Source organism: Sceloporus occidentalis, unplaced genomic scaffold (genome assembly GCF_023333645.1).
Source record: "Sceloporus occidentalis isolate IW3139 unplaced genomic scaffold, rSceOcc1.0.p SCAF_4, whole genome shotgun sequence".
Lineage (NCBI taxonomy): Eukaryota > Metazoa > Chordata > Lepidosauria > Squamata > Phrynosomatidae > Sceloporus > Sceloporus occidentalis.
The window spans coordinates 92,226,588-92,250,623 of NW_028316984.1; the positions used below are offsets into that span (position 1 = coordinate 92,226,588).

General features: G+C 39.3%; 1 protein-coding gene across 2 annotated transcripts in view; it reads left to right on the plus strand.

Moving 5' to 3' along the window:
• Nucleotides 1–23,795, plus strand: part of LOC149314347 (CD151 antigen-like) — a 55,885-nt gene extending 32,090 nt beyond the window's left edge. The window contains exons 3-9 of one of the 2 annotated variants that reach the window (XM_089520911.1): nucleotides 74–265; nucleotides 4,812–4,886; nucleotides 6,900–6,920; nucleotides 7,898–8,002; nucleotides 12,809–12,964; nucleotides 17,088–17,174; nucleotides 21,463–23,795. In XM_089520911.1, coding sequence (XP_089377037.1) covers nucleotides 74–265; nucleotides 4,812–4,886; nucleotides 6,900–6,920; nucleotides 7,898–8,002; nucleotides 12,809–12,964; nucleotides 17,088–17,174; nucleotides 21,463–21,522 — 696 coding nt within the window. In that variant the 3' untranslated portion in view covers nucleotides 21,523–23,795. The remainder of the gene's footprint in view (nucleotides 1–73; nucleotides 266–4,811; nucleotides 4,887–6,899; nucleotides 6,921–7,897; nucleotides 8,003–12,808; nucleotides 12,965–17,087; nucleotides 17,175–21,462) is intronic. The other variant, XM_089520912.1, reaches the window with a different exon arrangement.
• Nucleotides 23,796–24,036: the final 241 nt, after the last annotated feature.

Genomic DNA, 24,036 nt, shown 5'->3' on the forward strand with positions numbered 1-24,036 from the left:
TCATTTTTTTGTTTTTTAGGGAAATGTCTGTTCTATGAACTTGCATTCTACTCACATTTTCTTTCTGTCTTAGCTGGCAGGTGGAGCTGTAATGGCAGTGGGCATCTGGACTCTGGCTGAGAAGAGTGATTACATTAGCCTCCTGCAGTCCAATACATACATGGCAACAGCCTACATCTTGGTTGTGGCAGGTGTTGTTGTCATGATCACTGGCATCTTGGGTTGCTGTGCTACATTCAGAGAGCAGCGGAGCCTGCTGAGAGTGGTGGGTTTTCTTTGACTGTACAGAAAGGCTTTGGGCTTGGAATGGCAGAGTGAACATCATCACTGTGCCAACTAAATAGTTGAGGCTGTGGATGTCAGGGAAGAGCAGACTTTTCTGATGGAGAAAAGGGGGGGGGGGGGAAGCAGTGCTTGAAGTTTGGTTTTGCTGTGTGCATGACAAAGGCCACTATCCTGGAAGGACAAAGACATCTTGATGGTATTTCTGAAGTGCTTCTCATGGCTTGTGAGGATAGCAGAGCTGGCATAGCCTCTAGACCATACTGTTCCATTTTACATGCATACAATAGCCCACTGTACTAAAGAGTTCCCTCCTCCCCCCCCCCCCCCCCGGCCACCCTGACACACCCTTGCTTTTTTTAAATTTAAGTTCCTCCAAGGCAGAAATCACAAGTGAAAATTTTGGTACAGTGATTTTTGTTGTTTTGCCACAGAAAACTAATAATCATCTCTTGGGAACAAAAAGTCCTTTTGTTCCCATCTTCCCTTCTTTGAGTGGCTGGTTGTGACAGATCTATTGTCTGCTGTCAGTTGGCTTCCAGTTCAGTTGGCCTTAAGCAAATATGCACAACAAACACTTTGTGACCAGCCAGACTGTTAGCCAGAAGGTTTCTGCCAACACTGAGCTCAGTTCATTTCTCAAGTGTATTCACAGCAAGGGTGAAGGCCTATGTACCATCAAATCCCATTTTCTTGTTGTACTGAGCTATACTATGGCACAGAGTAGGTGAGAAAAGTTTGTGGATAATCATGATGAATGAAATGCAAAGAGGCTACATCTTCTTTGTATTTCTAGTCATTCAGAGAAAATGGCCTTATTTGAGTGGGTCGTTTAGTTCAAAAAGGGGGTGACTCTATCTCTCAGTGTACGATTTATTACATTCTCTCCACTTCTCTAAGAGCCTCCCCTCCACCATTGCTACCTCAGGTGCAAGAGAAAGGATATTAGACAGGGACATATTTCTGGGCACTACTGAACTTTTCCTTTACATGACTTTTGCTTCATACTGGAGATGCTTTTATTATACCTATCACCCTGACTCCATTATATAACTTAGCAGGGGGTCCAGATGATGTGATTTTCCATTTGCAGACTTCCCACATTTAGTTGCTATTACTTCTCCTCCACCTCTTCCAAAAGGAAAATTCTGTTAAGGAGGGAAAGACAGAACATCTACATAATATTTTTTTTACTACAATGCCAGAAGGCCTCTGTCCAGAATTGATCTTCCACAACAAAGAAGGAATACCACTCACCCAATTCCTTTTGGTTCATAGTAACTGAGGTGAATCCTTCCTCCTCCTCATCTCTAGTGTGGTGTGGCTTGATAATGTACTTGAGTCATCAGCACTCTGTTTTGAAGACACTTCAGTATGATGTATCTTTCCCCCCCTGCTTGTGTTTGAGTGATAAATGAGTTGTAGGCTTAGCTAGGTACCTAGTGGTTCTGTTACCTGAATCCTAAATGCAGCCAATTTTCTCTTGGATTGCAGAATTACAGATGGGGGGAAAATGAAAGGCTGTGGTGAGGGATATGTGACATGGTAGTTATTCAGTGTCCTAAAGCTGTGCTGATTCAAACTGGGACTTGTCTCTAAGTCCTGATAATTCTATTGGCGTGGAGTGTGGTGGTGTGAGATATAATCTCAAATGAGGTAATAACAGAACAGAAGCCAGAAAAGAAGAGCTTTCCATCTCAGTGGTTGCTTGCTTCCTCTCCTGTAATGTCTCAGACTGACAGAGGGATGATGTCAGTGGCAGCATTTATTAGCCTGTCTGTCCCAACAAAAGAAAATGTAATACTTTGGGTCTAAGACATGTTTCTGTTCTGTTTCAGACTCCCATTAATGTTGAGTCCAGCCTTTGGCTAGCCAGCTCACTATTAGGTTACTCATTCTGATGGTATGAAAGAATATCTTGTCCAAGCATGCAGATGAAGTGATGCTTCCATAGACATTGGGTGTAGGTGGGCATGGCTGAGGTTATCAGCCAGACTTTAGCCTAAGAGCACAAAAAATATTTCAAGTGTTATTGTTTAAATAACTAAACAGGATGTATTTGCAGAGGTAGTTAGCAAGAGTGTGTCTTTCTGTCTACCTCACCCCCTTCTCTTACTAAGTCACTCATACCCAAAGACACACACCCCTAAAATTTTGAAGGTTGAAACAAAAAGATAAACAGAACACTTAAAAAATTAATGAAATATGTTATAACTATTACAGAATACACTGAGGCCTGGGGAAATTAAAAGGGTTTAACCTGGTGCAGGAAAGTTATTGGGAAAGCTTGCTTAGAGGAGAGCATTCTGAAGACAGAACACCATAGCTGATAAGAGATTTGCCTCGGTCACCAACTGCTTTATGCTCAGGGTGGTGGTGGTGATATAGAAGAGGCCATATTGGAAGTGATCTTTGAATTCAGGCAGTGTGATTTGAAAGGAGGTTGTCTAATCTTGTAATGTGGACCAGTCCTAAAGTCTGTAGTTAATGGTGTGTGCAAATCTACAGTTCAGTACAGCTTATGTAAATTGACTGGCACAAGGCAGGGCACTGGAAAATCTGGAAGACTTAGACTACTGGTTGAGTTCCAGTACAGAGGTGTTTGTTGACTGAATTATCTGCTCTGAGAGATCTCTTAATAGGTTTCATTCATTGCCCCTGCCTCAGATGCAACTGCCTGACAATTCAGCTCAAAGTTCCTGAAGCAGTTCCTGTGCTGCTTCAGGCACTTTATGGACTTTTGTCTACTTGGTAGCTCCAAGAATCCCAACGATTCCAATATCCTTTCTGCCTCAAGTAATTAAGCATTCCAGGGCCGCCTAACAAGTGTGTGATGAGTTTCTAATGATGTCAGTTAGAAGGGTTGCATTTCAAGACAAGTGGCATTGGCAAGAGAGAAGCAGGAATCACAGCTGTGGAAATCATCAGGGAGGGGTCATAAGCTTAGTGGTAGAACACATGCTTTGCATGCAGAAGGTTCAGTCCCCAGGCTCTCCAGTTCTAAAAGGATCTTGGGCAGAATGACAGGGAAAGACATCTTGCCTCTCCTTCTGGAGACTCATCGCCACAGAGAATAGACAATATTTTGCTACATGAACCTGAATCAGCATCATGATAGGGAAGTAAATCTTTACTTGCTTCACTCTCACATGCAAAAATGAATTATTTCAAACCCTGCCCCAACTTCTGGGTAAGATTAGAAGAGTTTTTGTGTATTTTAATAATGCTTTTTCACTTCTTGGTACTTTTTAATGACAAGATGAAAGTTGCATAGAAAGTTTTTGCAATTTGCCTCTTATGCACAAACTTTTTTTTACACAAAAACCTAAGGGTTTGCAGTCATACATCAACAGAAAAGTTCTAAAATGTCACAGGGAGTTGGCAATTTTCTCAACACAGCATTGTAATGTGTTGAAACTCTTTCTTGTTGTGGGTGATAAAATTTGCAATCATTTTGCAAATCATTGTTTTTGTTGTTGTTGCTGTTATGCTCCAATGACATTTCTCTATTTTTAGTTAATGAAAGGCTGTATCTACAATAAGACCTGTTCTGTGCTGCTCAATAAATTAGGGCTTAGGGCACTAAGGTAAGTCCAGTGCAAAATGTTCCAGAGGAGAACTAGACTTTCAAGTCAAGGGGGAGACTACTTTGCATCATACATAAAATGAAATGGTTGTCGACTAATCAGGTTTCCTTGAGGTAATTTCAATATTGCAACAGTACCCCATATTTTATGAGAAGCCACAGTTTCTGTTTCTTCTTTTCCTCTTGGCTTCAGTTGCACTGCAGAAATAATGCAGTGCTTTAATTGCTATGGCTCCAATCATAGTCCTTTAATTGCCATGGCTCCATCTTATTGAATTTTGGGATTTGTAGTTTGTTCTGGTACCAGAGCTCTCTGACAGAAGGCTAAATATTTCACAAAACTAAAAATCGCAGAATTCTATAGCACTGACCCATGGCAGTTAAAGCAGTACCAAACTGCATTATTTCTGCAGTGCCGATTCAGCCTTAATATATGAACAAAACTAACATATCAAGTTGAGAAACAGAAAGAGAAATATCAATCAGTTCTTCCGAGCAAGACGAACAAAGAATTCCCACAATACCTCCTATATCATTTGCCAGTAATTTTCAGCAATATGGCAGCAACAACAAGAATAAAAACTAAGCATTATACAAAGCATTTGTTAAACCATTCAATGAGGCACTTCCTCATTAAAATGAAATGTGCAGGGAGTGTGCTCTAGTTTTTGAAGCCAGTTAGTATTCCTGGAAGCACTAACTGAGTGCAAAGGAAGGCTTGTGCTCCAAGTGTCTTGTTTTAAAATAGAAGTATCTTATTCAAATGAAGTATCTGTCTTCTGTACTACTCATAGCTGTAATTCTGTTTTATCAGTAGGATATTTTTATGGGAAAGGTGAGCCTAACTGTTAGAACTGAACATCTCCCTATAGTTCTATATAAAGATTCCAGGACTGTCTTTTACCTGTAACCTTATGCTCTACTTTTTATTTTGTTTTTGCAGTATTTTATATTGCTGCTGTGCATCTTCTTGCTGGAGATAATTGCTGGAATCTTAGCCTATATCTATTACCAGCAGGTAAGGAATTATTATTAACAACTGGCAGAGAGTTCATCAGTATGACAGGCTTAAAGCTCTTGGTTCTATATTGTATCACAATCCCCTTTCACTCTCTGCAGCCTTCTCCCAGTGCTCTCGGTTGTGGTCTGAGCACATTCTGGCCCAATATGTAATGCAAACCAGCACTACTGTTACTATGGAAGTGGCAGCAGTGTTGCAGGTGACTGGACGCTATAACAAGAGAAGGCTTTCCCTTACTAAACCTCACTGTCACTTTAATCATATGTGTTGCAGATGAAACCCCCTGTAGAGTAGAGTAGCACGTTACACCAGAAACCCACTTTGACCAAGAGGTTGAGATTATAAAGAAATTGTGTGTGTGTGTATGGCGCAGAGAGAGAGAGAGAATATTGAAGAGGGCAGAGTTGTTGAGTTGGAAGTAATTTTGGATGGAGTCGAAGTTGGTAGAAATGTACTGACTCTGACTCCAGCGCTGAAGTAAAAACATATATTGTAATATTAAATACCTAGTTTTGTTGCATATTTCTTTAAATAGGAATTTAGGAAAGGTTTTGTGTTCAGAATTTTAATCAATTAAATATATTTTATGTTCTAAGTAGACTGAAGGTCATGACATGCCTTGTGCTACCATTTTATGATGGTAAATTTGTTAATGTTATTTAATACAGCAGTAGCTATAGCATGTACATTTCTGTACTGCTTATCAGTGCACACAGCACTCCCTAAGCAGTTCACAATCTATAAGCTAATTGCTCCCAACAAGCTGGGTACAGGTTTTACCAATCTATGAAAGGATGGAAGGCTGCCTCATAATGTTCGGTGTTTGCCTGTTTTACTATAACATGTAATTGTTCATCACTGAGCTAATCCAGAACCAGTTTCATGATCTGTGAAAATACCAGCTAACAAAGCATCTGGCTAACATCATGTGTGCTTGGAATACAAAATTTTTCCTATGTTGCTTTTCTCTCTTTCTGCTTGACAAAGTAATATTATATGGAATGACTAGCCAATGCATTGCTTCTTCTACAGAATAGTAGCCTAACAATTCTTTTTTTTACTATTGTTAGTGCATACTTTGCACTATATAGATCTATATATCTATCTTCTACTGAGGACAGTAAGCATCCTGGGGCTGGAAAGGGGGAGTGGGGTGTTATCTAGAAAAGATGATACAGGCCCTTCTTTGGGGGTATTCAGTGTTTAATTTTGTGGTTGTGATCTCAGCGTGGAACTACAAGTATACCATATTTACACAGTGTCCATTGATCTAGTCAGTTTGCTCTTTTGCCTCTGCTGTCAATCATGTCACAATGTGATGGGTCTACTGCTTACTGTGTAAGCTATATATACAGGGGAACTGATTTGGGTATTGTGATAAATCATGATTACCAGGAGCCGGATAATGAATGATATATTGAAAGAGGGGATAGAGACAAGTGAGCCTGTAAAATGTTCCTGATAGCCAAGTAACGGTTTAGCTGTGACCTTTGAACTGACAGAGGAGTCAAGTGTATGCTGTACACACAGGGTACATCAGTGTTAGAGAGTGGTTGTATACTAGGGAGGTATACATGATATATATTAGTGGGATTAAACACAGTGCCATTATTATTTTAATGCCACAGGATTCTGCTTCTGAAAACTATGTGGTAGAATGTGATGCTTGATTTTTACCAGAGAATAGACCAACAAATTGAATCAAGGCTAAAGAAATGCATGGCATCAGTTTTAATGACTGGGGGGGGGGGGGACAGAAGGCATGTCATGCCGAAATATGTGGCTCTTAGGAGAGAGATGCATGACTGCATGGATCTAACTTGTGTTACTATGGCTCCATTTCTTTGCACGCTAACCATGACTTGCATGTCTCCTTTCCCCTGATTCCTAAGGCTCAAGGTGTTGTCTTTTGCTAAAATGCCTCTTTTATTTCTCCCTTTTGCTGCTATGTTACCCAGTATGCATTTATAAAACTGTGTGTGTTTTTGCTGCTTTTGTTCCATGCTGCAGTTCTTCCCTGTGAACCCACAGGTAATTCGTTTTTCTTTTTCCCTGTTGGGAACTTGCTAATTGAGAAGTCCTTTTCTAAACTTTACATTGGATACCAGCAAGGCCTCCCCTTTTGTGTATAGGCCAATGGTTCTTTGGGACTCAAACAAATGCTGTTTGAGTCACTCCTGTGACAGGTTACCTTTGTACATTTACTGCAAAATGTTGGCTTTGTTTTGCTGTGGCAGCTGTTCCTCCTTCTGTGAACCTCTGTGATAGAACATTTTCTTTAGATATGAAAGGTTCCAGGTGGATTCTGTGACTCCTGCAGAAGGTACAACTGAGACCTTGAGCGGGCAGAGCTCCACTGTAACCTATCCATGTTGGCAGCTAAATTTATATTTTTATATTTGTGTTTATATTTATTTAATTTAATTTAAATAGCATGTTGACCTTTCATTGAATGAGGCAACTTCTTGTTTCCACAGGCGTTTTAGTGGAAAGTGTATTCACTAATGCAATGATGCACTTAATTCAGTAGTGGTGAAGTATATACCTGGGAGCAAAGTTGTAGCTGATGGTGTCCACACAAGAACTTTATTTCCAAAAGCACCAGGGCTACTTAAAAACCTATGCCAGAAATCCAGTCATTCCAGAGTCTTTGCCCTGAAACATTTTAGGCAGACTCCAAGCACGCGTGAATTCAAGTACTTTGTCTTTCTGGTTTGCAAAATATACTACCTGTTTCTTATGTAAATTGATATGAAGGAGACCCAAGACAGTCTTGCCTTAGGTTTTTATAAAAAGGAGGGTGAGGTGGAGAAAATGCAGATAACCTCTGCTCAATTTATGTCTTACAAATTGGGCTAGGGATCTGTTGAACCACTATGTGTTTTTGTTTTTTGTTTTTTGCACTGAAGTAAAAGTCCTGTTGAGAAAAATTGGCAGCAGTCATTATAGAGGGAGCTTTGCTAAAGAAGAGTATCCCAGTATTTTCTTTCTATTCCTTTTATATGTAGCTGAATGCAGAGCTCAAGCAAAATCTGAAGGAGACAATGACTAAGAAGTACCAGAAGGAGGGAGAAGAGGGCGTGACCAGTGCAGTGGACAAACTGCAGCAGGAGGTATGTCTAGGAAATGAGAGATTTCAGTGGAGCACAAGATTTCTTTCTTTCTTCCTTTCTTTCTTTGGTTCATGGAACCACGCCACAGAAAATGCAGGAGTATTTCTCCATTTGACTACTATGGACAGTGACATCAGTGACTGCAATTCTTTGACCCATATTCGTCTTCACAGTGTTGCTTGACTTTCCAAATTGGACTGAAGAGATGCATGCTGGTAGAGAAAATGTACTCGGTCCCTTAAATCTTGCTTTAGTTTCTCAGAAGGTATAATACTGATGTTACCAATGTAGAGACTGGATGGCCATCTGTCGGGAGTGCTTTGATTATGTATTTCTGCATGGCAGGGAGTTGAACTGGATGGCCCTCATGATCTCTTCCAATTATATGATTCTGTGTTTGTTGTTGTGTCATGTCTATGATTCAGTCACACATTTTAGGAGAAAATGTATGTAGTATCCATTCTTGATACAGCAAGGGGGAGCCAGCCCCACAGAGGCCTTATGCATGAACAGAGAATTTGCCCTTGTGTATGGAGTGCATATGGACTCTGTGCACCCTTTCCCCCAATATAGTCCCTGTCTACAATCCCATCCTCCCTAGTTTGTGTATTTTCCTCTGAGCATGCTTAGAAGCCTCCATGTAATTAGGAATACAGTCAGCTCAATGTATGAAGAAGCTTTCTTCAGTCTTTCCTGTTAAATCTGGGAAGGTCTAGGTAAGAACAATGTGTGTTACTCTATGCATGTCAGAACTCCCAGCGTAGGCTTTTGTGTGCTGAAAAACTGAGGGAAAACACAGGAGCCAGTTTGTGCTGTGCTCTGGCATGTAAGTTTAAAAGATGAAGAGGAGAGGCTAAGGATGAATCTATACTACATAATTAGAACAGTTTGATACCCCTTTAAATCCCATGGCTCCATCCTGCAGATTCTTGGTTTTTGTTGTTGTTGTTGTTTAGTTTGGTGGCGGGATTAGACTTCTACTAGAGAAATCGACTATACTCTCCTGATCTGCAGTTCCAAAATACAGTGGTTTAATCTTGAGTTCCTCTCTTCTCATGGGAATTGTAGTTCTTGGGAGTGAAACCGTGGAGTGTAGATATAGAAGATTTTCACACGGCATCGTTATATCATTCCTTTATTGTCCCAAAGTGTAGTGGAATCGTCTCAACAGATAGACGATTCCAAAAGATTTTCACATGAGGCTGTTAATGTTCTTAAATCGTTGCTAAATCATTCTTAAATCATTGCTGTGTCCAGTGTGTGAATGTAACTGTTTTGAAATCGTTTTGTAATCATTTATTGCTGAATTCTGATATATCAATGATTTAAGAACACTAACAACCTCATGTGAAAATCTTCTGGAATCGTCTATCTGTTAAGACGATTCCACTACACTTTGGGACAATAAAGGAACGATATAATGATGCCGTTTGAAAAATCTTCATACTTTCACTCTCAAGTAGTTACCCCTGTTCTCCCTGTGAGGTGTACATGGGGACATTTTGTGTGCAACGAGGCTTCTCTGTTACTCTGTGTATAATAAAAACATGATAGGTCTATACTTATTTATTCCATCTGTCACTTTCTTTGGCAGGTGAATTATATAAACAACATCATTAAGAGATCTGAGTACCAGAGACAGCAATCTGAATTTATTTCCTGTTTACAGAACATTTAGCTTTACAGAAGAGTTCCATGGCTGCCCTGTTTGCACTGTTGATAGGTCAGGCAAATATAATTTTCCCATGCCTTCCACTTTGGTTTGACCTCCTTAGAATAGCAGTCAAGAGGCATTGGATAGGGCATGCATATTTTTAGCATTATTGGCCTCATTCCTGAAGCAGAAAATTCCAGAAGTGAAGCACAAGTGGAATCTGGTTAAAAGGAAGAGGCAGCCGTATTTGGTGACTGAGAAGCTGAAGCACCTTTCTGTTTTTCCCCTTCTCCCACCCCAGATACCATGACCTCCATGCAAGAGAAAAGTAGAGCAGAAGATGAATCTTTAGATGATAATGATATAAAAAATGTTTTTGCATTTTTTATGGCCAATAAGTAAACTTGATAATGTTTCTGAATGTGGAAGGTTACTTTCTTTAAGGCACTTGCATTTTTCTTGAAGCCGCTAGCAGCCAGCAACAGAGAAGCATGATAAGAAACATAATTTACAAAGTAGCATAGACCTTCAAGGGAGAAGCAGCTGGGTTTTTATCTTACTTCTTAGTTCTTTTATCTTACTTGAACTGCATTTCAAGTCTATCCATCATACAATACTTGGGCTAGGTCACCATGTAGGACTACCTAGATTTTTCAGTTTTGAAAAAAGGGAAAGACATGGTCTGGTTCTGGAGCATATGTAGGGTAATTCTTACAGAAGAGCAAGTGAGGAATAATGATTAGCTGTATTGCTCAAAGTTGAAACTTTTCTTATATCAGTAATAAAACAAGACTTTATAGCAGACAATGATAGGGGGAATTGTCAGTTTTTAAAATTTGTTTCTGTTTTTCTGTTAGTGCACCTTACAGCTGTGGCTTTTTAAAAAAATATATATGTTCAATGACTTTTGTAAAAGTCTTTGTAATAGTATTGGTAGTATGACTCTATAAATATACACCATCTTAAGAAAAGTGCTCCAACACAATTGGTCTTTGGAAGCCTTACGGCACTCCGTGTACACTGCCTGAATGGAATGCCTGCTGGACAACATGGCAGATGGTATGGAAATTAAGCGAGTCCCCTCTTACATGCAGGGAAAGAAGAAATGTAAGTCTGCTAATATTACTCCACTGATTTGTGTGTAGCGATAACCAGAATCCACATATCTTCACTCAGAAAATCAGTCCAGTTTGGGATTTGACTTCCAAGTGTGTGCATACAATTACAGGCTGATGGTACAGATTTTGTGCATGCTTATTAAGAATGTGTTCCATTGAAAATAGAGGATAAACATGCATAGATTTGGGTTGAATTAACTGGAAACAGGATAATTCTACACAGACATGACACAAGATGGAACAGAAGAGAGGAAGGGAGGAAACGTCTTTGGACTGCAATGGAGAGGAAGAATATGAGCGTGCAAGATCTTTACAACAAATGAGCTCACTGTAGCTATGACTGTTAAATTCTTCTGTGCTATGCAGCATATTTGATTGCTTCTAGAGAATGTGGATTCACAGAGTAAGAATGTCCAGAAGTGTCTTTTTTTATTTTGGAAAGAGTATAACCTAGCTGTCATACATCCTATGTATTTATAATAAATAGCAATGATGACTGTCTTCATTCAAATACTGCTTTAAGTCTATACAGTTGGCCTTCTGTTTTTGTGGGGGATTCGTTCTGCCCCACCATTGAAAATGGAGGCTCGCGCTTATTCAAGCCCCATAGGCTTGAATGGAGCACGCCCTGTACATGCAGCAAGGGCGCATGGGCCGGACGTGCATACCATCACAAATAGCAGAGGTTGCCCCTCCATATACATTCAAGGTCGCAGATCGGCGATCTGTGCATTAGGAGGGGTGACAGTACTTCCATTAACCGTTGGTCTCAATTATACCACTAGAGCATTGGAAAAAAATGGTCATAAACCTTTTGTGTTAGTATTCTGCAGCTCTGTAGTCAACATGTTCCTTAACTACAATGACATAGAAATTGGTCCCACCTAAGTTTAGAGATTTTGGGTTCAGTTCTGTCTCTGTTGGCGTGACTGTGGGAAGTGACTTTGCATAATGCTTTTTAAAATTTATCAGTTATAGTTGATGGATACAGATGCTTAGCCCAGAATCTGTTCTCTTCATATATTGTGAGAAAGGAACCTTGAAAGTGTTGAAACAATATAGTGCCTATTTAGAAAATCAATAAATTACTCATTGTTCTTAATATCATTATGAATGAGATAAGGAGTCATTATGTTTTTAAAAAATCCCTTTAAAAACATACTTTAAAACCTTTAAAACCTACATACTTCTAATTCTCCACTGTCCAATAGAATCTTCCCTATGTCACAGAAAAATTATCTTTTCATGATAGTTTGTGTTGAGAAGTACTGTACTTGCTCATTTCTGGGGGTCATTTTGAACTCGGTTGTATCTGAAAATATTTGCCTACAACTTCAGGAAGTGGTATAACTTTATGGTAACTCTCTGTTAACAATCCTTCTGTTTAAAGATTTCTGAAGGAAATTCATTTTTATGAAATGCATTTCATTCTCCCTACCCCCCCCCCCCCAATACTATACTGATATAGTACATGTTTCTCTTGACAGGATGAGGGAACACGTCCTAAAACCTTTGTTGTTGTTGTATGCCTTCAAGTCATTTTCAGTTTATGCGATCTGAAAGTGAACCTGTCATGGGGTTTTCTTGGCAAGATTTGTTAAGATTTGTTTGCCTTTGTCTTCCTCTGAGGTTGAGAGTGTGTGACTTGCCCAAGGTCACTGGTTTTCCATGGACAAGTGGGGATTGAAATCTGGTCTCTAGAGTTGTAATCCAATTCTCAAACCCTTACAATGCATTGGATAAAACCATAAACAGTCCTAATTCTTGCCTGATAGAAATTCCAGGAGAGCTTTGGGAAGTGATACTCTCAGTCCCCTAACCATATATGGCAGGTGCTGTTCTCTACCAGGCAGTCTTTGTTGTTCACTAGGCGGGTTATATTCTCCTTAGGGAAATGTGTCTCAGGTTGTGCAGGTGAGACATGCATGCACTCCAAAGTATGATTCAGTCATAGACATCTGAGTGCTGTAATTCCTTCTAGAAAAACTCTGTGCTAATGGCTCCCTCATATTATGTTTTTCTTTGTGTCTTTAGTTTAAATGCTGTGGCAGCCATAATTATACAGACTGGAGTGACAGCGATTGGATCAAATCTCCTGAAGGTAAAGGGAGGAAGGTCCCGGATAGCTGCTGCAAGACAATAACGAACAATTGTGGTGAAAGAGATCATCCTTCAAACATCTATAAAGAGGTAAAGATAAACCCAAATCCAAATATGAACCATCACCCTTGTTCACAGTCTAAACTGATTCCAGATGGTCTGAGACCACTTTTCTCAGTTGTAATTACACACAAGTCACCAGGTTAAAAAGTCATTTAGGAAAACAAAAACAAATTCCAGCAGATACCAAGGATCCACTGTACTTCATGATAAGGCTAGTGCAATCTTTTGAATGTAATTTATTCTGTTGTCTGCTTGTTCTTTTGGAGTTTTGAGTGTGCAGCAGAAGAAACACATCCTAGCATACAACATTTGGACCTCGTGTCCCTAGAGCATTTTAAAAGTTCTTCTTTCTACTCAAAATGCCTCAAAGTTTATTTAATCATGAAATCCAATTTCTGACCTATCAGTCTGTAGAGTGTTCTTCCAGAAGAGGATGATGACAAAGCAGTCATTTTTCAGTGGGGCTCACAGGGGGATTAAATGATATGAAGAGCATGAATAACTTCTGCAACTAAGCTTGTTTTGATCAGGCAGAGGCAGACTAAATCCTGTGCCTTAGGACATGACTGCTGGTTGCTGAGAACAAGTGATTTCCCTGCTCCCCTCTCCATCTGCTTTTCTAAAGTGTTTTGTTAAAGAAGAGTAGAAGAGGAAAAGGGGATATCTTGAAGGAAGCAAGAGTTCTCCACTTTTATTTTCCCACTCTGTTTTCCCTTTAGTTTTTATCCCCTTTCTCTCCATGGTCTCTTTTTAAATATGTAATCTCCTTGGGAATGGTTCTCCTAAAGTGGCATTTAGATGGAGGGTGCTGTAAAAATAAATATTTCCAGAGAGCTGGGATGAACTGTAAAGCATTTATCTGATGTGTTTTTTACTCTGCTTTTGTGACTGACCTCCTACGTATAACAGGTTGTAAAGGGTGCATAGTTCTAAGACATTGCGGATTGTGGATCAAGGAAACTGCCCAATAAATTAATGCACATTAGTTGGATGTAGCATCTTCAGAGTACAGCTACTATGTATCTGTGCATCTCAAGCTATATGATGTGTGGGACAAAAGTCCCCACCCCACCCCACCCTGTCATGTGCCAGGATCTGGTACCATATTTGTGGCCATTGGCTACAATTGTTTGTTTCTTTCCTGAAAACTTGCCAGACATTGGCAGACAATGATTGTGGACTAGTATTGTTCTGTAGACCATGGCTTTGATTATGAAGTCTAGCCAATTTGTCTATGCCTGGTAAGAATTTTGGATTAGATCCATGTTTATCTAGCATAGTTGGCCCTCTGTATCCATGATTCAACCATCCATGTGTTGTTTTTTTTAATTCCCAAAAGCAAACCTTGTTGTTTGCCTTGTTATATAAGGGATATCATTTTAGTGCCCCATTGTATATAATGGAACTTGAGCATCCACAAATTTTGGTATGTACAGGGGATCCTGGAACCAAACCTCAGTGGATACCAAGGACCCCCTGTATAAGAGTGGCCATACACAATCTGTGGACTACATGCATAACCCAATTTTGAACTTCTCTCTGATGCTGTATTGCTGTATGTGGATGCTATAAAAATCCCGTGGAATGTAGAATCTCCTTTACAGCACAGTGCTCATCAATACAGTAAAAAATGTCATGTGGGGGAGGAGGGGAGGGCTAATGTTAATTTCTTTTTTTAAAAACGTGGAAGTTAACACTTCTGGATTAAATAGGTTACAGTTTTGGGGGCTGGAGTACATCCCATTTTGGGTTTTGTGATGGTTAAAATTGGCTTCTGGACCCTCTTAAATTGTGTCTATACCTGACTTAACTTGTGTGGGGAAATACAGGGCTCCTGAAGACTATAAAACAAAATCCAAAGTACACGTTGCAGTGCTACCTTTATTAAGCCAACCAGAAGGCGTGCAGTGCATCTCACAAGCTTTCAAAGGCCACTGGTTCCTTTATCAGGCAAATGGGATGCCCCAAATACTGTATTTGAGAGTAGGTGCCAGTTGTGCTCTCACCAGACCAACCCCTGAGTATTTGGTATGCAATAGACTGGCCTGTTGTGCATCCAATGCCAGAGCTCGGTTGGATTCAGGCTTATTTGATGCCATGCTTCCTCCTCTCCTGTCTGGCCAGGCCAATCAACAAACTGAAATTGCTATCTTATAACGATAGATACTGTTTTTGGATTCCCATGAGATTTGATATCTCATCAGAGCCTGGAGATCTTATCAGAGATTTGAAGTCGTCTTATATAGACCTGCCTCGTGTGACATACCATTCTTCATCTGGCATCCAATTCTTTCCCATATGACAAGCAAACCTGTGGTTGCTTGAGATATTACAGAGAGAAGGTCTGTGCAGATGGAAAGTTCAGACCATTATAGTTTTAAATGTCTTCCAGAACAGTCATTCTCTCTCCCTAAGGAATCATGAGAGCTTTAGTGTAATTGCTCTACATTTGTGGAACTTCCTTCCTGAAACCCTGAGGAAAATTCCATCTCCAGTGCTTAAAAAAAAACGATTGGAGGGTGCACACACTTTTTCCATTAGGCTTTTTGGTCAACAGTGTTGCTTTTAGTTGCTGTTTTTGTAGCACTGTTTTTAAAGTTTATTTTCGTTGCAGCACTGAATTTTTCAGAAAAAGTAATATGCAAATATTTTAATAGATAAATCTGCTGTCAACAAGATGGTGTACCCCACAGTTCATCTAAAATTAGAGATGTATAAAAAATCTCTCAGGTGGCAAGATTTGGGTGAGACTGGCTATTTGGGCATGGCTAGACAGCCTCCAGTTCCATAAAGGTTCTTGCCTCTAGAACAGGAATGAAATACAGAATAGCATTTTCTTCCAGTTGAGTTTTCCACAATTTGGATAGAAAGTATCTGCAAAAAACCAATGTCTTCCCTTTATGTAGCTAAGCGCACACAGCAAGCACACAGGCACATACTTCATGGATCAAAAAGATGCCAATAATTCCCTCCAATTATATTTTTTTATAACTAGTCCTTACATTTATTGCAGTTTTGAATTTTGTGCCTTTACAGAAATGTCAAAAATTTATCTTGAAAATGTATAAAATGGTTCCCATATAACAATAAAATCACTGTGACATAATCATGGAGAATCCTTCCCCCCATTTTCTTGTTTACCTCACAAGAATAAACCAAGTCAGGATTTACATCTCTATCTAGAATGTATAGAATTCCACAGGGGCGATAGTGGTGTTCCTCTGCTTCAAAAGAAAGATTATAAAGCTGGCATATGATCTTTGCTTCTGCAGCCACTGTTTTTACAAAAAGATAAAGTGAGCAACGCAACATACTGAGAATCTGTAGGAGCTAGGAGGAGATTTCTGTGTTGTTGGAGAATCAAGGGTGGGTGGGAAGTGTGGGGATGCATCCATCTATTTTCCTGTAGCTGGAAATACTGCGAGAGGCAGCTACATGGTCTTCAGGAGGCCTGTGCAGATGACATCCTTGTATCACCTCCAACTATAGGAAAATAGCTGGATACATTCCCACTCATCTCCTCCATCCAACAACACAGAAATGCCTGAGGTGTGGGGTCTCTGATGCTTACAAAGTGAGTTGTGGAAGATTTTGATCAGTGCATGGGTGAAACAGAATTCTGACTTCTGCAGCACCTAAAAATGATTTGTGATGGCACACGTCTGACTTGCACCATCATAATTTACCAATAGGATGCCAGCCAAATGCTTCTATTCCCACTGTCACAAAGATATCACTCCTTATCAAGCAGCCTTCTCTTCCTGCCAGCATTTGCATCACTATCCAGCTAATCCTGTTACATCTTCTGTATCTGCAATAATTTGGCAGGGATGAGGAAGGAGCAGGCAGAAGGCCAAAGGCAACATGTTCAAGATGGAGCAGGCAGTAACTGATCTCCTGAGACCCTGGGTGTTGCTTCATCTCTTTGTGGTGCCAGCTGCTGTAGGTCTAAAGGCTGCTGGTGTTGTAGAGACTGAGGGTATTAAGCCTGGCCTTTTGCTCATTTACAGCCCAGTTTTTTGTTTGCTTGCTGTGTATCTTGAAAGATCTGACTATCAATACAGCTAAAAAGAAAAAAGACAAAAAAGAAAGAAATATAACATAAGAACACATTATTTAATTTTAAAATTATGTTATCCCTTTTTTCCAGGGTGGCTGCATCACTAAACTGGAAAATTTCATACAGGAACACCTGAAAATTATTGGAGCAGTGGGGCTTGGCATTGCATTTGTACAGGTATGAAAGATTAAATTAGGTGAACTCAAGGCTTGAGAGATATATAGTAAGGGAAGTACTTCCCTAAATTTACTCATATGGGAAAGCGATTGATCAAAAGATAACATTTGAACAAAATTTGGCTCTTGGATGTTCATCATTAAGTTTACCACTAAATTGAAAGATGTCAAATGACAACATTTGCAGAAGACATCTGGATAAGTAATCACAACATGGATGGTTAGCATCTCTTTTCTCCATAATATAGGAATACCCTGAAAGGTGCATATTTTCTCCAGAACTGGCTGGAGAGGAGGTTGTTCATATTCTTCTGCCTGGTAGTTGTCCTAGATTGACCTTATGCCAGTTAGTCTGCTGCTGGAGAAAAAAGAAGTCAGGTTTTTTAAAATACCATTAGAGGTACTGATAGGCCCCTGAGTGAACATTTTAGTCATGCAAAAGTTGTCCTATTTGAGTACCTGTGCAATATCCTAGAATTCTGAGCGCTTCAGGGGCTTTCTCTGAACATGGGTGAAAGCTATCTAAACAAGGAGATTTCACAGATTTGAGGGTTTTGAGGCTAGAATTGGTTTGTGTGGGGTTTCCCTCCTAATATTTTAGACCTTCTGAATTCAGATCTATCTGTATTTAAGTGAGACACTTAAGCACTTTTTGGCCTTACAAGTGAAGTTGACAGCCAAGATGTCTGAAGCCAACTCTACGACGGCTTACAGTAGTTGCATCCTGAACTACAGTACACTATTTATTTAATCAGCTTTGAAGGCAAGCTAATACTCCGTTTAGAACTGATCTCAAAAGCTTTTAAAACCAAATGCTGAGAAATTACAAAATAGAGAGCAGGTAAAATTTCTCTCGACTAGCCCAATACCTGTCATGAGACTACAGTATTAGTCATAGAGTATTTAATGACATGTGGTTCAATGTATAGACCAGCCTTCTGTAACACTGTAATGCAGAAAAAATGGAAAGGTAAACAAACAATGGTTGACAAAAATCACTATATCTCAATTAAAATGGACATAAATGCAATACATAGTTTACAACTACAAAAATCACACCTGATACTACCTTAGGGGAAATATTTAGAACTTTCACTTGTTCTTCTTTCAAGATCCCATAACCATTTCACTGAAGTTATTCTACAACTGTTAATTTGATAGAATCCAAATCAGCAAAAGAAAAAAAAGTATAATTTTTATGAGATATATTTTTGTGTGCAAAACTTTGTGCAAATAAGCATTGAAGCATTTGACTTAAAGCAGAATCCTGTAAAACTGGGGTATTTTGGCCATTTCTTAGCCATACTGTTAACATTTGGGCTATCATATGCCTTACAAAGAAAGCCTGTGTATGACAATTCAAAGGTATTAGCCCAATTCAGATAGTTCTTCCCCACCCACCCATTAACTTGCTGACAGGTTGGAAGAGGATGAGTCAAAAGGGACAACTTCATGAGGGTTCATCTCACATGGAGTGTGTCTATACATACCATAGCATATTTATTTATTCATTTATTTCATTTCTGTGCCACCTTTCTCCCAGGTATCCAAAGTGGCTCACAAATAAGCATACCTGTGGCAGAGAGGTGAAAGATTACCATATGCCCATCCTTCCATATTTAGTTAGCCTCAAAGACAATGTCTGAATAGAGCTATTGTCTTAGTTATAATTAGAACATTTGTTTATTTAAATATTTATATCTCAACCAATTATCACTTGATCTCAGAGGTAGCATAGAAGTAACATCAATTTTAGCAGTTTGGAACAAGTTGAAATTTAAAATAATAAATGATAGTTTAAACAGACTAAAACAAATTGAAAATTTACTAAAATAAATCAGATTAAAAGGTTAAAACTGTTTACCTTGATGTACACATGTGTTTTGGAAGAAATTAGTTGGGAACAAAGGTTTAATAAAGTCTTGTTTTTATTAATGAATGGAGCCAGCTTTAGCAGGAGTCAGGCCCCCATGTACAGACATTTCCCAGTTGCAGTTCCACAATAGAGAAGCCTCTCTCATTTTCTCCTGTAAAGTGTTGATCTCACTGATGAGAGATAAGAGCCCCCCTGCCCCCATCAGTCCTCCGTTCTTGGGTAGACATAAATAAGCAGAGGCACTCTTTTAGTGTCAAAGTCCCAAACTGTTTATGACTTTGAATGTCATCATCAGCACCTTGAATTTTGACCAGAAGTGTATTATCAGCCAGTGCAGTTCCTTTAAGATTTTAAAGATGTATAAGGCTATCTGTTTTGACAAGCAGTGGTATAAAACCCAGGATTCCACCAACTGAAGCTTAAATAGCAGAGAATTTTCCTTCAGAAAAGCATGTGGCCACTGCTTTCAAAAATCATGTTGTATTGATCTTACAAATCAAAATATCACAGAAGGCTGGTCTGTAGTTCAACAGCAATTGTTTTAATGTTCTGCAAATATTACATTTAATTTCATTACTTATTTTGTCTGGATTTGGTATTGCATATAATACATCTCAGTTGACCACCATTTTGTAATTTTATTTCAGCTTGGGTTTCCATAACCTTTGGGTTAAATTTAAGGCCTAATATGTTCCCTCACAGTGTTTTTTAAACTTTAGTTAATCATTGTGAGTAAGTAGGAGTCTAGATCATAGAAATAGGGATTAGCTCTGACCTTGTTTTTCCTGTGATGCACTAATAGTTGTAGCTTAAATCTCATCTCAAATTGCACCATACCTGTTTGAATATTCTGGCCGATAAATATTGCCTTTGGGAAATGGTATTTATGTATGCACATGGTATTTGTTATCTATTCCCAGAGTTAATATTTTGGTCCAGTGCAACAAAAATAGCAGCTTGCCTGCCTTCATTTGCTTTAATTAATCACTTGGGATACACACTGATGGCTTCAAAACTTGACTCTGTGTAAAACCTTCCCTACCTGGAGAGGGTTGCTACTTAGTAGATGCAACCATGTGAGGAATTGTGTATAAGTGTGATAGAAACCATAAAGTCATTAAAAAGCTATAATGTAAGCATATATTGTTGTTGCTTTTATATATAGGTCATTGTCTGCCCATAATTCTAGATTTCCCTATGAAATTGAGAGACTCTTGCTTCCCAGTTGCAGTAAGCATGTAAACAGAAGGCCCAATAACTCATGTGTTTCAAAGAAAAAAATTAAGGATTGGAGTGGGTGGAGACATGTCTGTGTTTTTATAATTGCCAAGATAGAGATGACTCAGGAAAATTACTGCACTGTTTATGGAGAGACGGGATGTGAACACAGATCTGTTTGTAGTGCAGTCAGAAAGCAGCCTCTAGTGGTGTTGCATTACAACAGCAGCTGGATTAAACACTGCCATTAGAAAGGGCTATTTTTAAATAGCTTTTTAAAAATTTCCCAGCAAAACTGATGTATTTTGTAGCAACTGTCACACCATGAGAGTTTGGACAATAATATATTAAGTTTCCTTAATTAGATGTGCCTCTCCCTTTGTTACCCATTTCAAATAATTTTAGAATGTTTCATTTCTTCTTCTGCCACAAATGAAATGTGATTTAGTCTTAATTCCAAAGAGGTAACTCCAGAGACAGAGCATACCTTCTATTCAGAACTTGTTGTAAAAGTCAGTTCCCTCAGGATTGGCTTTTTTCAATGTGTATTTATGCACAAGGAATCTTTCTCTTCTCTCTCTCTCTTTTTAATTGTGGAAAATCCCAAAATAAGAAGGAATGCCTTTACTGGTGTTGTCTCTTGTCTCTTACTTCAGACAAAATGCCGTCCTGCTCAAGTCTTCCTTTCATTCAAATGAATCAGGAGTAGGACACCTTTAATACCGCAGATGTGTTGGTCTATAATTCCAGCCAGCCTCTTCCATAATAACAAATTGTAAGGAATTCTGGGAATTGTGGTCACCAATATCTGGAGGGTAAACAGTGCTCCACCATCCAATCAGTTATGGGCCAAAAAGATTTTTCAAACTCTGCCTAGAATGCTCCACACTTCTGCCTATCAAACACTGTGTTATTCAAAATGCAGGGCAGGGGAAGCAGACATGAAGACATTGCAAGCAAAAGTTGGTTCCCTAGTGCACAAACCCTTTACCAATCTGTCCCAACAAATAAAATGACAGTTTTTGGAAATTGTCCAGGCATTTTATGAAGTATGGGCTCTTGTTTCTCCTTTGGCTTTGTAAAAGTGCAAGAGGTGAAAGTTCCTTTTTGTGTGTTCAGATCAGTATGTTGACTTGATGCAGAAACTCTTCCCATGTATTTCCTACCACTTACCCTTGTTGTATCTACCTTCCAGATATTTGGGATGATCTTCACTTGCTGTTTGTACAGGAGCTTGAAATCAGAACCTTACTAGGAGCTTAAAGTCCACCCACCTGCTCAACTCCAACACGTTCCATCCCATCACCCTACCCTTCATCCAGCAGCGTGGAAGAATCAACCTCACAAGGACTTTTGCTGCTTATTGAAACTTATTCTTGGATCACCCAGTGCCTCTGCCAGAGATAACAGCCCCCTTCCATTTTGCAGCAGTAAGGGGAGGTTAAGTGCTTCTTCATCCAGCTGTGTTTCTTTGTGGTCCAAAATAATGTTGTAAAATTTTGCCTGCAAGAAACTGTTACAAGTCAAGCTGAGTATACAATCTGAAAGAGACGTCATCCAAACCACCAAGGATCCAGTGCCACCTTGTTTCATCTTCAGTCTTTTTAATCAATATCTTGGATATTTCCTGAGGGATGAGAACTGGCCATGATGCAAAAAGCATACGCAGGTTGCAGGCTTCAATACTTTCTTCCTGTACTCAGATGAAATGCCATACAGAAGTCTGATGACAGCTTCATTTCATCCAAGGAAGACATTGCCCTTGCTAGCTGCCACCCCTGCTGGGCTATCTTTCACCTTGATTTTCTGGAGGATTTGCCCAAGAGATGGATGAACTAGCTTACCCAACCAAGCCAACAGTTCTTTTCTCAAGGACTCACTCCCTCCTGCTTGTGCAGAAGGTCCCTCTAAAAAGAGAGAGAAATGTTGTGCCTTTCAAACCATGTGTTGGAGGACATTCTTTTGTTCTCTTAATTAGAAGCCTTAGTCTATTTATAAAAGAAAGAAAAAAACCATACCGCTCTGGAGATTTCAGTTAAAGTGGTTTCATGCCATTACAAAACTGTCAAGGTGCTGTCAAGATAAGCCCACTTTGTGGAATAAAACATGCCCTGACTTAGATCCTTCCCCAGAATGACACTTCATTTAGTTAGAGAGAAAATGAATTAGAAGAAAATAGCATTACTAGCTTTTATATCAATCTTAAAGGTTTCATTAGCCAGCCAGGTATTATCTGACTGGACTTGAGATCCAGAACTCATCTCTCTTGTTCCCCTCTCATTAATTTACTAAGTGTGCTACATTTTTTTAAAAGTTGACTTGGGGTATCTTTTTTAAAAATGACAGTGACGCATGAACCAAATTGAATTACATGATACAAAGGAGAAGAGTGCCTGGTATCTTCTGTAACCATAGTGCCTACTTCCTCTTTCATGGGGGAAGTTGACTTAGGAATGACTTCCACCACTGGATTTGCTAGATTTCTCAAGAGTTCATCTGTACCAAAGGTTGTCACTAATAGTTGTTTTCTAAGTACCCTTTATATGTCCTGGTTCTATGGCCAATGCCACAATATTACCCATCCTTAGCTTTTCCTATTGTACTATTGCCTCATGCCTTGGTTTCAATACTGGAACATTTTGGTTATCCTCTGTTTCCACACTACATTTATGTGTCTAATTCTGCAGCAACAACATCCAAGAGAATATACTTCACATAACATTGAGAAGCTGCTAAGTAGATAATCGTGGCAGCTTGTGTATTGACATCATTAGCTTCTTTTCAAATAGTTGCATTGCAGGTCCACAGCAGATTTTCATCCCTGTCTTCCCAGGCATAGTAGCAAGAAAAATCAAATAGTCTAAAGGCATTTAGTTTTTCCTTTTGCAAGTTAATGACTTCAGACCTGGCCATCCTTCTTCCCTAACCAATGAGTTTCCTGTGTGAATTTCTTCCATGAATTCTAAGTGGCTGATGGCCATGTGTAGCCCTGGCAGGCCAGCACTTCACATAAGCATGCTTTCCTGTAACTAATTTTTTTGTAGCCTATTGCACCTTCACAGAGGAGTGTCCCCTTGACTTTGTCAAGAGATTCCAACCTGATAGAGTATTCAGTAGGCAGCTAGGGAGGTGAAAATGAATCTTTCCATCATCATTATGTGCAAATGTAACACAATGGACAGATTTTCTGCCATTCCCATTGTCAAAAAGAACAAATATCTATATTGTAGGATAAAATTACTAAATTATTTCTTGACATCTGCATAGTGTTTTTGCTTTGAGAAATTGATGACTAACTAAAATGGAAACTACTGACTACAGTTGCTTGAAACAGTATTTGACTACTGAAGTGTCTATGTATATTGCTAGCCTTCTTTTCCCCCATCCTCCTATGAACTGTATTGTGCTATAAGGAGAGAGCACCAGGTGTGTCAGTTGATAGTTTGTCTCTGGTCTTCTCTTTTCCTCATACAATAACCATGCTTTAAATGCAATTTTATGTTGCTGGTCAATAAAGCTAATGTGTTATATTTTGTCCTATTCAATGGTGGAATGAAAACACAAGCAACAATGGAGTAGCAGAACATATGCTCATTGGAAGGATGAACATTAGGGTACAGGGCAGATTGTCACCCATAAGTTAATTTTTCCCCAGCTTTCCCAACTCTTCCCGCTCTGCAGCTCAGATGCAATTACTGTAATGAGAGTGGGATATAGTGCCACCCAAGCATTAGAAATGCTTGCATTCTAGAAATCAACTTTCATGAAT